Raw genomic sequence first — 18,472 nt, forward strand, 5'->3', positions numbered from 1 at the left:
GTGCAGGTCCTAGGTCCCATGTCAAAACCTTTGCAAGTTTCAGAGAAAGCAGCAATAGCTACAACCACTCTGCCTCTGCAACCAGCAGCCAGGGTTTCCACAGGGCAGACATATAAATTCATAGCTAACATACAATTTTTCTGGTTTTACCTTGTCTTTATGTACCAGAACAAGTTTGGAAGGCTGAAGTAGGAAAAGAATGAGAATGAGAAATCATTTCAGCATATACTTTTCAGGTTCTGCCAGACAACCTTTTATTACATCATAAAAGCAACACTAGGCACTAGATCTTGCAAAATATGTTCTGACCAACTCTAAACTTTCTGAAGGTAAGAAAGCATAACCACATCTGTAAGGTTTTTAATGAACAAAAAAGTTAAATACAAACTTTCATATGCAAAATAGATTATTGTATAACTGGTAACCTCAGAGCCAGGTACTAAATCATCTTCCACAGATTTCAGTGGGATAGAGTGGGGAATATGTTAATCTTAATGAGTACAAAACTTAATTTCAGCATAATATATAGAAAAAAAAAACTTTGAGGAAAAATAGCTTTAAACTGAATAACTCAGGCCAGCCCTTACAATTCTGAGGTTTATACTCAACCGGACCTGGAACAAAAATAAAGATTTAGGATTACAGTTATTTCAAATCCAGTTTCAAGAGTAAATCACCTCAATTCCAGCAAGGGAAGTCTCTTTGACAATGACACTCTTCTGAAGACGTGGAAGCTTGAGTTCCTTGGCCACATTTCTACAACACTGTGCCAATGCTGTCATGTCAGACTTCCTCTGAAAGGAAACCAGACTCCTACACAGTGCATTTTCATTTCTCCTGGCATTTTCAAGCCTCAAGAAAAAAAAAAAAAAGACCCCTAACTTCAAGTTGGCATTTACTACTCCAGCGTTATAAACATTAATGAAACTTCCTCCCTCTGCTGATGTCCCTCCTGATCTTCAGCGAGGAGTGGCAGTTTGATTAACATTCTTTCAGAAATAAATAGTTCACACAAGTAATTTAGAGTTAATTGTAAAAGAGCAGCAGAAAATGGCCACTGCCCAATGTTTGCAAATGAATGAACGAATGAATACACGTGAACAAACACACAGAAAAAACAATTCATAGAATAAATCCTGCATTTCCCACATTCATAGGGAAATAACTCTTTAAAACGAAAAACGTATTAATTAGCATTTGTTCTTGTGTGGGTTGAACAGTCCAGGGCTCTGAGCAAGCACAGCCTTACAGACAGGGTTGCAAGCAGCCCCTCTGCATCCCAAGTCAGGACTACAGTTCTGAGAGAGGCCTTCATGCACTTTTGACAGCTCAGTACCTGTGAGAGAACAGAAATGACGTGGGGACTTTTTAGCCCACGATGCATGAGGTATATGGAAATGTCCATGAAAGAACCACCAGCAGCTAGAGGGACTAGGCGGGGCACTGTCACAGCAACTGCTGATGAAGGATTTCCCACACCATCTTCTTCCGGAAGAGAGGCATCTGGTGCTGCAAAGATCACAAATGACACAGTGTTACACACTGATGTGCACAGCATCACAACCTTTAAGGGTCATCATGTAGTGAAACAGAGGGTCCATGTCCTCTATGCCATGACTTTTGTTGTTGTGGTAGTGGTACTGGAGTTTGAACTCAGGGTGTCACCGTATAAGCACTTTAGTTATTTTTCAAATAGGGTCTCAAGTTTTTTGCCCAGGTCCAGCTAGCTCAGGCCAGCCTGGATCATGATCCTCCTATTTACACCTCCCATGTAGCTAGGATTCCAGAAGTGCACACCACACCCAGCTTTCTTCTGCTGAAGTAGGGGGTCTCACTAACTTTTTAACATAGACTGTACTTGAATGGTAATCCTCCTAATCTCTGCCTCCTAAACTGCTGGGATTACAGGTGTCAACCACTACACCAAGCCCTCAGCCTTGAGATTTTTATATCATGGTAGTTGTGGTAATTGGTTTTTCATTTATCTGTGTTTGAGAAAAGATCTCACTATGTAGTACAAGCTGACTTGGAACTCACTATGTAGAACAGGCTGGCCTCAAACTTGCAATCTTCCTGTCTCATCTTCCTAAATGCAAGGATTATATGTACCTTATAGGTACCATAGGCATTTTTAAATGTTAAGGAAAATCTAAGCAGGATGTAGAATTATACGATATAATTTCAGAGTAAAAGCGTATGCCAAAAATGGGAATGTCCAAGGGGTGGCATAACAGACACCTTTGCTACTTACGCTTAACTTCAAAACATCCTAAAATGAACATCATCTGCATTTATATGAATAAAATAAACCTTTAGGAGCTGGGGATGTGGCTCAGTAGGAGAGTACTTGCATAGTATGCACAAGACCCTGGGTTTGAGACCCAGGACTAACAAGAAAACAAAAACACAGCTTCTCCCCATGAAATCTCATGTCATTAGCTCCAAAGAACAATCAACTCTCCGAAGTTTATATTTAGTAGCATCAAATTAAGAGTGTGGTTATACACTGCTATAATCCCAGTACTTGGGAGGCTGAGTCAGAAGATTTCAAGTTCTAGGCCAGCCTGAGCTACATAGCAAGACACTGTCTCACAAAAAAAACTTTGGAGACATGATTCAAATGGTAAAGTGCCTGCCTAGAAAGCACACATGCCTGTGATTCCAGCTACTTGTGAGGTAGAGGCAGGAGGATCATGAGTTTGAGCCCACCCCAGGCAAAGGCAGCAGAGACATCCTGTCTCCAAAACAAATAAAAACATAAGGGCTGGAGGCACAGCTTGAGTTGGGGAGCACTTGCTTAGCATGCACAAGGCCCAAAATTCAATTAGCAGCACCATAAAAAACAGAGAGAGCAAGAGAGATGGCATACTTAATGCAGTGCTGTTTCCACTGATAGTCACTGTAAGGGTCAATTTTCAAAGCAACAAAACACAAGACACCAGTCCTACCTGCAACTCAACTGAATTTTTGATGAAATCAGAAGTTCCCACCCTTGAGGTATTCATGATGCATCATTATAAATAGTTGAACATACCTCTGTACCATCAACTACAAATGAGTTTCTGGCAGGTTTATGTGGCAAAAAATCTTAACAAGATTCTCAAATTATTTAAAATAGTTTAAAAAAAACTCATTTATTTTTAGTAAAAGAATAAACTAAGATTAACTGATGAACTAATAAGTGCTTTATTTTAGATTGGAATTCTATGAATTCAGAATGGGGCAGTAATAACTTCATGTTCCTCCCAAGTATGGAATGGGGTTCTACTATTCAATAAATACAGTTTGTTTGTCAGACTACATCTATCAAACAGAGTTTGGTGATGAGAAATATTTTCAATTGGGGTTAACCTTGATAAAAAGGTTGAGAATCCACTATTATTACAAACAGAAATTCTCAAGACGACCCAATAGACTTTAGTTTCCACTTAAATGCAGAGCCATGGAGAACCCAACACTAACCAGAAGAGAAGGGAAAGGAAAAGCAGAATTTATGATGACATCTTAAACCTGTGGCTTACATCCTCACAAGGCTTGGATTCCCCTTGCATTATGTATTTTCACATGCCTGCCTCTTTAGCTAAAAATGATAGTAACACGCATGACCAATGAGCAATGGGAGTTCATAGACAAGCAAGTTATCCCACTGGTCACCAAAGACTAGGATAACTGTTGAGAATAGATGCTATGACAAACACTGATTCTGGCAAGAGCATAGCTATGCCCAAGGTTTAGCAGAGCAACTAATATACCTGAGAATCCGAAGTGTGCCAGCTGGCAAAGTGTTTTAGCTTGCATAGTAAGTAACTGAGGAATTCTCACTCACCTGAGTAAATGTGATAGGCTTGTCCCTAGAAATATAATCTGCATATTTACAAGTAAACATTCCACAGTCACTCCCATTCAACTGTTGAGGAATCTCCTAAAATTACAAAAACAGAAGGGAAGAAGGGATAAAATATCAGTAAATATGAATTCCTTAGACTTTTTCTGTATCTCACTGTGGGAAAGGTATTACAAAGATAAATGTTGAATGTGATATTGCACAGATATACATCAACTACAATTACTTTTATCTATGTGCTGTAAAAAACCCCAACAATACCATGGAGTATGGTAGCCCACAGAAAATGTTTATAGAATTCCAACTCTCCCTCAAGGAAGAAAAACCAAGTGCCAGGGATGTAGCTCAGTGGTATACCACCTGCCTAGCATGCATGAGGCACGAAGGAGAGAGGGAAGGAAAGAAATGAAACTGCAAGACTTATGACCAGGAACAAAAATACTTGTTAGAATTATTTCAGAGGCAACTATAGACTTTTAAAAAGGTTAAGTGTGGGTGAATCTGATATGCTTAAACTATAACTATACTATTTTGGTACCGCAGAGGCTACTGTCTCACTGCTACAGGCCTACTGTGTGGGGCCTAACATATTCAAGTACACAGAGAAAGATGCTTCTGAGAGGCTTTAATCAATTAGGACCTTGCCTTGAATGCCCAGTTCTGTTCCTGAAGCAGAAATATAACTTGCTTCAAAACCCACATGAAGAAAGCTCAAACAGAAGCGCAGGCCTGTGCTGCCTTTATCTCAGGCAGCCCTTTATACACTTGGGCTGTCAGTCAAAGGAATACAGGAGGCTAAGAGTATGGGAGAGGCTGACCCCACTGCTAAACAACCTGCTCCATGACAATGACACCTTTTATTCACAAAACTGCAAGTGAAGGGCTGAGGGTATGGCTCAAATGGTAGAGAACCTGCTTAACAAGCATAAGCCCCAGTATAGCCAAAAAAAAAAACCCCAAAAAAAGAAAAAGAAATGCAGTTGGTTTTGCAAAAAAGAAAAGATGGAACATGCACAGCACCCATGCACATGCCAGATCCCTCATACTTTTCCTCAAGGCTCCTACTCAGAGTAGACAGAACTATAGATTCCAATCTACATAGGAAGAGTACTATTTTCGTTACGACGCTTCTCACACCACAACACAGTATTCATTCTCATGGCCTCTACTTACCCCTGTCTACTCCTCAGGAAATTTCAACACTTCACTTTCAAACTCTTTAATTTAGAAATGAAAAAACTTTTGGATAAAGAGAGTTGAGCCGTCAGTCAGGCTAAGGCTAAAATTGAAGCTTACTTTAAAGGGAAGCCATTAGGACTCAAAGATGGATGTGTTTTCAATCCCTGAACTGAAACTCAAATCTGGTAAGAGACAAAGCACATTCACAACAGCATGTTTGGCTCTTGGTCCATGACATGGAACCCCACAACCTAAATAAACAAATCCCAGGTAAATTTTGGAAAGGAGTTTTAGACTTTCATTAGCACCAACCAGGAAAAATAGTTGACTTTGATTTGGTTTTTTTTTTCTGATTCTATGAGACGTACTAGCAAATATATCAGAATTCAGCTTGACAATGATTGCGGCGATTATGAGTTACAACTACCGTAACTGCCCCTTATAGTAGCCCTGGTCAGTTTTCCCCCACATAGTTTCCTAGTATACCATAAACAGACAATGCCACTAAAGTGGTATGAGAGCTTTATAACAATCCTGATGCAGTACGAGCAAGGAATGTGCCTAAAATCTTCGATATCAGCTTGAGGTAAACCAGATACATTCTGGATTTAACCAAGTCACTGCTGTCCTGACCACTTCATAAGCTCCCTCCATCTGATCCAAATAGTGGGGATCCACTGGTCTTGTTGCCATCAAGGACCATGTGTCTGTCAGTAAGTCCCCAATAAGTTGCACTCTGTGCAATCCTGGATCTGTCTGTATGCTTCTTTCTTCAGTCTCATAGCACCTTGGGGCCAATTCTCAGACACTGTGACTGGGTTTTCCCAAAACAATAAAGTTAACATTTACATTTAAAGATAAAAGCTAAAAAGTGATTATCTTGGTTAAGTCAATAGCTAAAGATTCAGAAGTAGGTCATTCTCAAGAGATAGATTTTAGAACTAGGGTTGTAACTCAGTGGTAGAGTGTGCTTGAAGCCCAAAGTTCAATTCTCAGCACCAAAAAAAGACCCAAAACAAAGGCAAAGATGCATACTTTAGGAGAATGCATGCTTACGCAAATGAGTGAAGTAAGGGGACGAAGGAACCCAAGTCTGAAAAAATATGATACTGTCAGTAAATGCAACAAAGTAAGGCAAATACAGATGACTGCCACTTACATGTGACTTCATGCTGTAGTGGGTCCACTCTAAAAGATTCAGATCAATATTTCTTTTGGTCTTACTTTCATCCTGTAAATACTGACTAAAGAAAACAACAACAAAGAATGAATATATCACTGAATCCCTAGAAGACAAATAATTTTGATTACAAAGAACTTTGTGATGTTTAACAAATATGCCATTCTCAAACCCATATCCATTAGCTTTTCAAAAATGTGACTGCTTTTGGCTTTTTCACTTAATTTTGGGTTTTCCTTTTCTGCTAAAAAAAACTGTACATGCTTTTGAGCTGGGGGTGTAGCTCAAGTGGTAGAGTGCTTGCTTAGCCAAGTGCAAGGTCCTGGGTTCAATCGCCAGTACTGCCAAATAATAATAACAATAATAATAAAATAATACATGCTTATTTTTAAAAAAATAAAACATATAAAATAAAAAGCAAGACCCCTATTATAGCCACTCCAGAAGTCTTTACTGTTACCAATTTGCTATTTATTTTTCTAGTTCTGTACAACACTTCCATACACACAATTATAAAACATATATTTTAGTCTATTAAAAAGTATTTCAACAGTTGGGTATGGTGGTTCACGCCTATAATCTGAGCACTGAAGCAAGAGGATAGTGAATTTGAGGCTGGTCTAGACTACATAGCAAGACCCTGCCTCAAAAAAAAAAAAAAAGTCTTCACTTTACAAGATGTTTTTACTCACTTCAAAATAAATGAGGGCTATAACTCAGAGGTAAAGTACTTGCCTAGCATGTACAAGGCCCAGCACCACCAAGCAAAAAAAAAAAAAAAAAAAGAAAAACAGCCATTGCCAGGAAAAACAAAAAAGGAAAGAAGATTGCTCTGAATTGAAGGAAATTAAAGAGATATTAACTACACATCTAAACTCTGAGGAGGGGAAAAAGCTATAAAAGATAGCTGGAGAAATCAGAACAAGGACCACACATTACTGATTGTTACTTCTCTTATGCGTGATAATAGCATTGTGGTTATGGAGAATTTCCTTACTCTTAGGAGATATATACTTAAGTACTAAGAGTGATTAATTTTATCTACATCTCAAGGTTATCAAATTCAGCAACCCAGACATCTCAGTTCTCATATAAAGTAAGCCTATATTAGAATAGGAAATAACACTCTTAATAAGGGTAAAAATGTCCTAAGGGTAATGAAAACTGGTTCTTAGAAGATAAAAATCTTAGGTATTTTAATGGTTAGTAGCCTTCTAAATAAAGCTCAATACAACAAATAAGTTGTTTATTTGTTTATTTTTTTGACAGAGTATCATTATGTAGCCCAGGCTAGCCTTGAACTTGAGATAGTCCTGCCTCAGCTTTCCAAGTGTTGGGATTATAGGCATGTACTACCATGCCTGATCACAAATAAGTCTTATTCCTTAGTATTATTTCCTCCTGTTATAGAAAAATTAAATTAAATTTTTCTCCTGGGGAGGAAAGGTGATAATGAAAAGAAAAAAGTTGAGAAAAACTAGACTAGGAGTATCACAAAGAATGGACTTAGATGCCCACAGGACTGACTCAAAAAGAAAGGAGTATGAATGTAATAAAATAATGTTTTCGTATCATAGTATAAGGAGCCTATAAAAATATACTGTATGTTTTCAATAAGAAATTTCTATCCATATGATAGTTTTTTGCTTTTCTGAAACAGGGTCTCACTAGGTGTTTTGCCCAGACTAGCCTCAAACTCAGGAACCTCCTGTTTCAGCCTCTTTCTATCTCATTATTCAAGGTAAACAACCATAAATATAAAAGGTATTCTAGAGGGCTGAGGATGCATGTGCTAGGTTCAATCTCCAGCACCACAAGGAAGAAAAAACTTATACATGTATTTATACACTAAAATTAAAACATTGAGGAAAAAGACAGAAATGAACTAATTATTATTTTTGGGGGGGTGATACTGGAGGTTGAACTCAGGTCCTCATGTTTACTAAGCAGGCACTCTACTGCTTGAGCCATTCTGCCAACCCTCAATAACTTTTTAAAAAGAAGATTCATTTAGCAAGTTTATTCATCCTTACTAAAGTTAAAAGCAGGTGCCTATGTCTGTTTCCAGTGAACATAAGAGGTTTAAAAGCTACTCATCTTACTGATAAGCTTTTTCATGGTGAAATTCATATAACACTAAGAAATGGCTATGCTTTACAGGCAGGTTTCTAGCAATTACTACAAGAGTCACTTCTGTGTGGTTTCACTTTCTGTGATTTCAGTTACCCACAGTACAAATACCTTAAGTCAAAAAATCGAGGAATAAACAATTCAAAATTTTAAATTGTGGCAATGCTGTTTGTTCTAAGTTGTATGAATAAATCTTTCACATCTGCTTCATCCCACCTGGACATGATTCATCCCTTCGTCCAAGCTATCCACACTGTTACACCACCCACCTGCACTTAACAGCCTTCTTGATTTATCAGATACTGTCATGGTATCATAGTGCCTGCGTTCATATAACAAGTACTTTACTTAGTAATGGCTCCAAAGACTAATGATGTAAAGGGGGGTCCAGGGTATAAAACATGGAAGGACAGATGAACTCTGGCACTATATGACAACACTGCAGAGCACATAGGAAAAAAATATAGTATATGTAGGGTTCTATACTGTCTGGGGTTTCAGGCATCCATTTGGAACATGTACCAATAGATAGGGAGAACTATTACATTTGGAATAATAGCTTACAAACCATACATTTCAATTTAAAAAACACCGCTGGGTTCTATGACATGAAACCAACTATCATAGAAAGCAGAGAGACACGCGTAAGCTTCAGAATTTACAGGGCTAATGTATACTCCCCAGCTAACATAACAGTTCTTTAGAACATCCAGAATAACATATCAATCCCAAAGTTATCTAATTCAAATTACAAGATTCTAATACATGACAAACTTCTTTACATTGATGCTACTAAATAGGACTTCTTGGGTGAGATCAGACATTAAACTATTTTTAGACAAAAAGATGGATTCAAATTAAAGGAAAGGCAGCAAAGCCTACACATTAAAACTGCCATCAATTAAAAAAAAAAAAAAGACTGCCATCCTTTTTTCAAGGGTAAAATGGCAGATTAGAAGCTTCCCCCATGCAACTCCAAGAATGATGAGTCAGAGCAACAAAGAGCAAACTATATTCCAAAAACAGAAAGTACATTGGTAATCAGGAAAGAGGTGACAGTACAATTGAAAAGCACAGAGAAAAGGAAGGCTATACAGAGAAGGTAGGAAACTGCCTGCAGCTCCAACTCCAGCTCCCTGAGAAGAGAGCCTGAAGTTACAACCACAAGGTAAGCCAGGTAGCCCTGGTGACAACAGACTGGCAGTTCGAGCCACAGGAGAAACCCACAGTTCTTGAAAACCTCAAATCCAGGGAGGGATGTAGGATGACAGCGACTCCTGCATGGCAGGCCAGCATTGCAGAAGAAATCTATTGCATTGCTCCCATGTCTTACAGCTAAGTGTCATTATGAAGTGGAACTTATTGTTTGAGACTAGGTTCTTCTGGGGACCTGTAAACAAGGAACAATCACAAATCAGGAGCCTGGAACATCCACCACAATGTCTTGTGGGAGACAGCCACAAGAGGCACTTGTGGAGAGAGAGAGGGTCAGACACAGACCTGCTGAGTAGTCAAAGCAACAGGGAGCTTGGGTTGTGAAGGATGCCTTGATGGTTGGCCCCACCCTCTGTGGTGATGAATGAGCTCCACTGCCTGTGTATTACTGCAGAGATTTACAGCTCTGCTCTTAAGCCCTTGGCCAGAAGATTGCTTGCTAGAAATGTAATGAGCTTGGTTAGGACTGAGAGGTCTGAGCCCAGATCTTGTGGATCACTATTTTCTCTGCCCTCCCATAGGGTGATTAACTTTGATGGGGGGGTTAAAAAATACTAAGACTGGAAGGCAGAGTGCTGAGGTCCCTTAGTTCTCCTCCTACAGTGCAGATCTCAGAACTCTGTTTTCTACCCCACTCTCCAAACACACTCAGGAGACATCTCTAGACTGGGACATTTGTGACCCCTGGGTACATAAACTGGGGGCCTCTGGAGTGAGTAGGGATCTGTCCATTCTGCAAAGCCTGCTATGGTCAACAGAGGGCCTAGTACACAAAGGTTTCTAAAGTGAATGCAACCCTGAAGCTGACAGCTGGTCCTTGATGGGTCTGACCCTCAGTTCACTTTTAGCACCAGCTTGAACAGAAAGAACTACAATAGATTTCAGCTATGACTCACTACAACCCCCTCACCCGCCCCCACACAACTAGGCAGATTCTAACATTAGAGGACAAAAAAAGAAACTTCTACAATTCTTTGTCATTTAAACTTTTTCTTTTTTAATTACTTTCTTCTTTTTTATTTTTTCTTTAAAAAAAAAAAAAAAGACAGGATCTCACTATATAGCCCAGGCTGGTCTCAAACTCATAATCCACCTGTCTCAGCCTTGGTAGGATAGGGATTATAAGCATGAGCTACCATGCCTGGCTCTAAATTTTAAATTACTGTTCCTGCTATCATCATCATCATTATTATTTCAGCAGTACTGGGGTTTGAACTCAGGGCTTCAAGCTTGCAAGGCAAGAGCTCTATCAATTGAGCCATGTCTCCAGCCCTAAATTTTTAATGGACAAATTCCAATCCTACTTGTTTATGGATGGATAGACTGAAGTTCAAGGAAAAAACTGATCTAATGAGTTCTAATAACTAAGACAGGACCTTATTTATACTCAGCTTACTATATGTTTTACTAAAGTTTTTACCCTGTTTTATTTTTTTAAATATTTTGTTTTTATCTGTCATTCCTTTACTTACTTTTTCTAATTTTACTTGCACTTTTTTATTTTGTAATCAGTTTTTTCTCTTGGTCTTCTCTTCACATCTTTCACTTTTGTTTTTTTTCCACTTCTTTTAAACATTGTTTCTGCTTTCTTTTTCCCTTTCCCTTCTCCCTTGCTTTATTTTATGCATTTATTATTATTACTGTCAACTAATTTTTACCTCACAGTTTATTTTACAGTATTTTTGCCATTTTCTTTTTTATGTTTACTGGCAGTATAGTAGTTGGCTTTAATTGTATTTCTGTATCTGGGTTGTTTTGGTGGTTTTTTTACATGGCAATTTGTTTTCTCCTCTTTGAGTGGTACTGGAAAAAACCCTCATGAAAAGGTTACTCACTAAGAAGACCCCCATTTGTAAAATTGGAAGATAGGCTAGAGATAAGGCTCATGTGGTAGAGTGCTTGCCTAGTAAGCAAGAGGTCCTGAGTTCAAGCCCCAGTCCCACAAAACTGGAAGAGATATCATTCCAACAGATATGCAAACTGCAACACAGAAGCACAAGAAATATGAAAAAGCAAAACATGACTTTTCCAAAATTTCATAATTCTTCAATAGCTGAATTCAAAGATATTGAAAAGGTTGAAATGCCAAACAATTCAAAAGTATAGCTGTAAAAATGATCAATGTAAAAATGACTTGAAAGGCAACTTAAATAAGCACACAAATAAAATAAATAAATAAATTCAAGACCTTAATGAGAAATTCAACAACTTGGACAAGAAATCCAGTGAGATTCCCTAAGGAAAGCATCAAAAATAGACTAGACCACGTGGAAGAAAGAATATCAGGGAATGAAGACAAAGGTGAGGAACTCTTACATTCAGACAGCAATAAAGAAGAAAATAAGCAATTACGACAACACCAAAACCTCCTGAAACATATTAAAGACATTAAACCTACAAATCTGTGATATAAAAGAAGGAAACACTAAGTAGCCAATGAAAATCACACAAATCAAGGAAAAGAAATAGGCATCCATGAAAGAACCTCTCTACATCATATTATGGTTAAAAATTAAGAGTACTGAACAAAGAATGAGTACTGAAAACTACAAGAGAGAAGTGCCAAGTTACCTATGAAGGCAAACCTATCAGAATAACAGCAGACTTCTCAACAGCAACCCTAAAGGCCAGGAGAGCAGGGAATGATGTATTTCAAGCCCTGAAAGAAAATAACTGCAAACCAATGTCATTAAATACAGCAAAGTTATCTTTTAAAATTGAAGGAGAAATAAAGACCTTCTATGACAGACATAAAGGAATTCATGACTACTAAGCCAATATATCACAAGACACGTAAAGGAATACTACACAGAGAATAGGAAGAAAGATACACACAAGCATAAGAGTTCAGGAAAGGATAAACCTCATTAAAAAATAAACAAATGAAAATTAGGGGGAAAAACTGAACATTATGATCTTAATAAACCAGCAAACCTCTAAGAGGAAGAAAGTAGAGGTTAGTACATGCCTCTCAATAACAACCTTAAAGGTAAAAAGTCTTAAGTCCCCAGTTAAAAGACTCATACTGGCTGAGTGGATTAAAAATAACAATGCAACTATTTGCTGAGTACAAGAAACTCACCACACTGGCAAAGACAGACACAGACTGAAAGTGAAAGGACAGAAATGACATTCTAAGCAAATGGAATCTGAAAGCAAGTGGAATAGCTATAGTCATATTTGAGAAAGAAAACTTTGGGCTAAAACTAGTCAGAAGGGATATTAAAGAAGGTTAGTATTCATTAGTAAAGGAAACAATACATAAAGAAGATACAAGGATTGTAATATTATGCAGTGAACAGTGATGCATCCAATTTCATCATACAAATGTTACTGGGCATACAGGAACAGATAGGTCCAGATACAATAATAGTAAGTGACTTTAATAGCCTGCTCTCCACAATACATAGATCCTCCAGACAAAAATTAAAGAAGAAACTTCAGAGTTAAAATGTACCCTAGATCAAATGGACTTAACAGACACCTACAGAATATTTCATCCAAAAGCTGCCGAATATACATTCTTCTCATCAGCCCATAGAGATTCTCCAGAAAAAAAATCATATTTTAGGTCATAAGGCAAGTCTTAACAAATTCACAACACTAAAATAATTACTGTATCTTATCAGGTTACAATAGAGTAAAATTAGAAATTATTATCATGAGAAACTATTCAAACCCATGAAGACTGAACAATATACTTCGAATGATTAACTGTTCACTAAAGAAATGGAGGTAGAGGATTTAAAAGCTCCTAGAATCAAATGGAAATGAAAACACAACTAAGAATCTCTGGGATACAGCTAAGGCAGTTCTAAAAGGAAAGTTTAAGCTACAAGTGCCAACATTAAAACAGATATCTCACATAAATAACCAAATGATGTACCTCAAGGTCTTAGAAAAATAAGAACAAGCCAAACCCAAAATGAGTAGGTAGAAAGAAATAATAAAGATCATGGCAAAAATGAAAGAAATAGAGACTAAAAGAACAATACAAAAGGTCAATGAAACAAAGAGTTAATGCTTCAAAAAGATAAAACAAGACTGACAAACCCTTAGCCAAACTAACCAAAAGACAAAAAAAATCAACAAAGAAACTTCAGAGTTACACTGTACAATAGATCAAATAGATTTAACAGACAGCTATAGACTATTCCAAAGAGAAAACACAATTTAATAAAATCAGAAATGAAAAGGAGGGTATACAACAGATACTGCTGAAATCCAAAGAACCATTATGGAGTATTTTGAAAATTTGTATTGTAATAAATTGGAAACTCTGTAAGACATGGACAAACTTCTAGACACTTATAGCCTACCAAAACTGAATCAAGAGGATATAATCAACCTAAACAGATCTATAATGAACAATGAGATTGAAGTGTTAAGAATCTCTCAACAAACAAAAGACCAGGAGTGGGCGGATTCATTAATAAATTCTACCAGGCTTTTCAAGACGAATTTCCATCAATGGTCCTCAAACTATTATATAAAATAGAAATGGAAGAAACACTTCCAAACTCATTCTATAAAGCCAGTATATTAACCAGATACCAAAAATGGTAAGGGCACAACAAAAACAAAGGAGGAAAAAGAAAGAGAACTATACACCAATTTTCTTGATGAACACTGATGCAAAACTCTCATTCAAACACTTGCAGGCCTAATTAAATAGTACATTAAAAAGATTATATACCATGATCAGGTTGGTTTCATTATAGTGATGCAAGAATAGTTTGACATCACAATAATAAACATAATATGGCACATAAACAGAATCAAGGAATAAATTACAAGATCATTTCAATAAGTTCAGAAAAAGCTTTTGACAAAATCCAACATGATTTTCATGATTAAAAACCCTGAAAAAATGAAGAATAAAAATATATTTCAACATAATAAAGGTTACATATGACAAACCTAAAGCCAAAATGGGGAAAAACTGAGAGTATTGTCTCTAAAACCAGGAACAAGTGTATCTACTCTCTCCACTCTTATATAATACAGTGCTTGAAGTCTTAGCCAGAGCAATAAAGCATGAGAAAGAAATAAAAGGGGTACGAATAGGAAAAGATGAAGTCAAAATTATCCCTGTGTGACATGGTCCTATGCTTAAAAACCTTAAAGATTCCAAAAGAAAACTCATAGATCTGGTAAAACTAAAACACTTTTAGCAAAGTAGCAGGCTACAAAAACAAGACACAAAAATCAGTTGCTTTTCTGTAGACCAATAATTAACAAGCAGAAAAAAAAAATGAGGAAAAGAATCCCATTCACAATTGCCTCAAACAAAAACAACCAAACACCCTAGGAATAAAACTAACCAAGAAGGTAGAAGACCTCTACAATTGAAATTATGCAATACTGAAGAAAAAATATGATGGTAAAGTCTCTCACATTCATGGATCAGCATGAATTTTTTGTTAAAACTGGTCTGTTACTGAAAGTGATACATACCATCAAAATTCCAATGACATTTTTCACAGACTTAGAAAAAACAAAATTCATGTGGAAGAACAAAAGACCCCAAACAGTCTCAAAGAAATTGAACAAGAAAAGAAATGTAGGAATGTAGGAATGTAGGAAAATACACTACAGAGCCATAGTAAAAAAAACTGCATGACACTGGCACAAAAGAGTAGAACAGAATAGAGGACTCAGAAATGAACCCACACAACTACAGCAACCGGATTCTCAACAAAGGGGCCACTGGAGTGAATGGTGCTGGGAAACTTGGATATCCACATATAGAAAACTGAAACTAGAGCCCTTTTTCTCTCACCCTGCACAAAAATCATTTCAAAATGATCAAAAACCTGATACAAGACCTGAGACTCTGAAAGTACTTTAGCACTTTGATATGTAAGCAGAGGGAATTACGATTCCAATAGCACAGGAAAAAAATAGCAAGAAATGATAAATGGAATTGCATCAAATTGAAAAGTTTCTGCATAGCAGACAAAATAATTACCAGAGAGAAGAGATAGCCTACAGAATTGGTAAAAATCTTTGTCACTATTCACCTAGCAGGGGATTAAAATGCAAAATATATAAAGAACTCAAACAATAACCACCAAAAGAACAAATAATTCAATCAAAAAACAGGCAAATGAACTGAACAGACAGTTCTCAAAAGAAGAAGTACAAACAGCCAATAAACACAATGAAAAATGTTTAATATCCTCAGCCATCAGGGAAATGCAAATCAAAACTACATTAAGATTCTATCTAAACCCAGTCAGATGGTTATTAAATATCAAGAAAAAAAAAACAACACATGCTGATGAGGATGAAGGAGAAAAAGGAACCCTCATACACTGTTGGTGGGAATGTAAATTAGTATAGCCACTATGGAAATCAGAATGAAAGTTCCTCAAAAAATTAAAAGTAGAACTTCCATATGACCCAGATGCACCACTTATGAGTACATACCCAAAGAAATTAGTCAGTATAAACCAGAGATCTGTGCATACCGTTGTTTATCACTGTACTACTCACAAAGGCTGAGTTATGGAATCTGCCTGTTTATTAATGGATGAATGATAAAGAAAATGTGGTATACACACACGCCTACACCCACCTTCCCCCAAACCCCCCGCATGGAGTTTTATTCAGCCTAAAAAGAAGGCTGAAATCACGTCATCTGCAGGAAAATGATGGAACTGGAGATCATGTTAAGTGAGATAAGCCAGACTCAGAAAGACAAATATCACTATGTGGGATTTTGATTTAGAAGGGAGACTATCTAGCAAAAGGAAGGGGACCAGCAGGAAGGGGTTAATAAAAGATGGAAATGGGAAGTGAATATTATCAAAGTACATTATATATAAATTTATAAAATTATAATGAATCCCACTTTGTATAAAACATGCGAATAAAAATTTGTGAATAATTACGTACTTGAAATCAAAATCATACATTCAAAATAAAATTCTACTTGAATAAAAAATACAAATGTTCAAAAACAAAGCAAAACAACAAAAATATGCAACAGTAACAACACTGCCATCCAAAGCTTCCTAGGATTTAATAGAAGAGAGATTACCTAACAAGGGCATAATGATACAATAGTGAAGTAGTTCAGCCTTTACTTACAGGAGAATTTCACAGATCTTGCTGCCTTTTTGTCCCATAGAATCCAGATATTTAAGACACTTTTTTCTTAGGTCCATCACCTATAATGGGAAAATGCAACATCCAGAAACAGAAACATCACTGGGGAATGAGGGAAGGTTTGAGACACATCTACTATATAACCCAGGTTAGTCTTCCTGCCTCAGTCTTCCAAGTGCTAGTGCACACCACTACAACAGGCAAGAAATATCTTAAATATTAACAGGAAGAATAATTTTATTTTCAAAAGGAAAAGCATCTTTTAAAAAAATTAATACATGTACCAACATGAGTGGATTTAGACACATTTTTTAGTTAAAAAAAAAGTTAGGCTAGAAATGTGGCTCAAGCCATAGTTATAAATCATAGGTGATATGAGTTTAATATTATACACATCTATACCTAGGTCAAGGCCTAGAAACTTTTTACCAAAACATTAATAATCATCTCACTGGGGTAGGATTTTTTTTTTTTTTTGCCTTATCCTTTACCTTCACCTTCCCATAATAAACCTGTACCATCTTACCATCTTATAAACAAAATTTAATAAATTCATGTAAAAAATTAAAGTTCCTCCAGTACAAGAACCATGTCTTGTAGCTTTCTAAGTTTCCAACTCAAAACCAAAGAAGGGACCCTGCAGAGGATACCTTTTATACATACTGTTGGCCTTTCACTGAACAAAAGTATAATCTTCATTATTTAAGAAAATCGTGTGGGCTGGGAGAGTAGCTCAGAGGTAGAGTTACTGTACCAACAATTAGTCCTCTCAACTCACCACCAGGCTCCAATGTACCTTCCGATGAATAGGCACCAGAACAAGTTCTTGTTCAAAGAGATTTACCCCTTTGGTCCATCTTTTCACTGCTTGGTAACCCCCAGACTTTAATTTAGGATAGAAGAAAGTACTGAATGCATGAAGTGCTGGATAGCCTTGCTTTTTATTTCTTTCCACTAGAAGATTCATGTAAAAATTAATGACCTGTAAAATATCAAGAGAGTAAACAGAATTTGGCAAGTACATTATTAAAATTGAATTTCTCCCTGACTTAGTATGAATTAGAAAGTGAGATGCTTAGAAGAAGAAAGGTACTAAAGAGGGAGATTAAAGGACTGCCAATGGAAAAAGAGAAAAACTGTTAGTGCAAAATGTGAGAGACTAAGAAGGAACAGACGTTTAGGAATAAGAGTTTAACTCAGCAATAGAGCACTTGCCTAGATAGAAACCTGGGTTCTATCTCCAGCACCACAAACTCCTGCTCCCCCACGAACAAATAAAAAAAGGAATGTGACTGTACTTTTGAAGCATATAAGAAACACATTATAAGAGCCCAAGAAGTCTATGCAATAATGAAAAGGTGAGTACAACTGTCACACCAAAAATACACAGAAAAATTAACTATGATGCATTTTACTATATAGCAATTATTCCTCAATTTAAATATTTTACCTAGGAGATATGATAAAATATTTATATCACTTTTGAATAATTTATTTTCCTCACTTTCTATAAAAAACATATTGCATCTATAATGTGAAACAAAAATTTTATTTTTAAAAGAATGTGCTTATAAGTTAATAGGTGTGTGAGGTGGGGGGAGGAAGATAAAGGGGAAAAATGAATGGGAAAGGACCAACTGAAAAACTGGCAAGAACTAACTAGGTTTTCCTGAATATGTAAGAATACAAGAAAAATAAGCCAACATTTTATAATTATCACTTTCTATGGTTTAAACATATGTATCCCTCCAAAATTCATATGTTGGAATCTAATGTCCAATGTGATAGTTAAGGGATAGGGCCTTTGAGGA

The 18,472-nt window shown here is 36.7% G+C and overlaps 1 protein-coding gene across 4 annotated transcripts in view; it reads right to left on the minus strand.

Moving 5' to 3' along the window:
• Positions 1 to 229: 229 nt before the first annotated feature.
• Positions 230 to 18,472, minus strand: part of Senp2 (SUMO specific peptidase 2) — a 41,401-nt gene continuing 23,158 nt past the window's right edge. For 3 of the 4 annotated variants that reach the window (XM_074073603.1, XM_074073602.1, XM_020183927.2), the window contains 5 exons: positions 17,440 to 17,643; positions 16,644 to 16,723; positions 6,183 to 6,267; positions 3,827 to 3,922; positions 230 to 1,509 (listed from right to left, as the gene is read on the minus strand). In XM_074073603.1, coding sequence (XP_073929704.1) covers positions 1,447 to 1,509; positions 3,827 to 3,922; positions 6,183 to 6,267; positions 16,644 to 16,723; positions 17,440 to 17,643 — 528 coding nt within the window. In that variant the 3' untranslated portion in view covers positions 230 to 1,446. The remainder of the gene's footprint in view (positions 1,510 to 3,826; positions 3,923 to 6,182; positions 6,268 to 16,643; positions 16,724 to 17,439; positions 17,644 to 18,472) is intronic. The other variant, XR_012448004.1, reaches the window with a different exon arrangement.

Source organism: Castor canadensis, chromosome 5 (assembly GCF_047511655.1).
Source record: "Castor canadensis chromosome 5, mCasCan1.hap1v2, whole genome shotgun sequence".
Taxonomy (NCBI): Eukaryota; Metazoa; Chordata; class Mammalia; order Rodentia; family Castoridae; genus Castor; species Castor canadensis.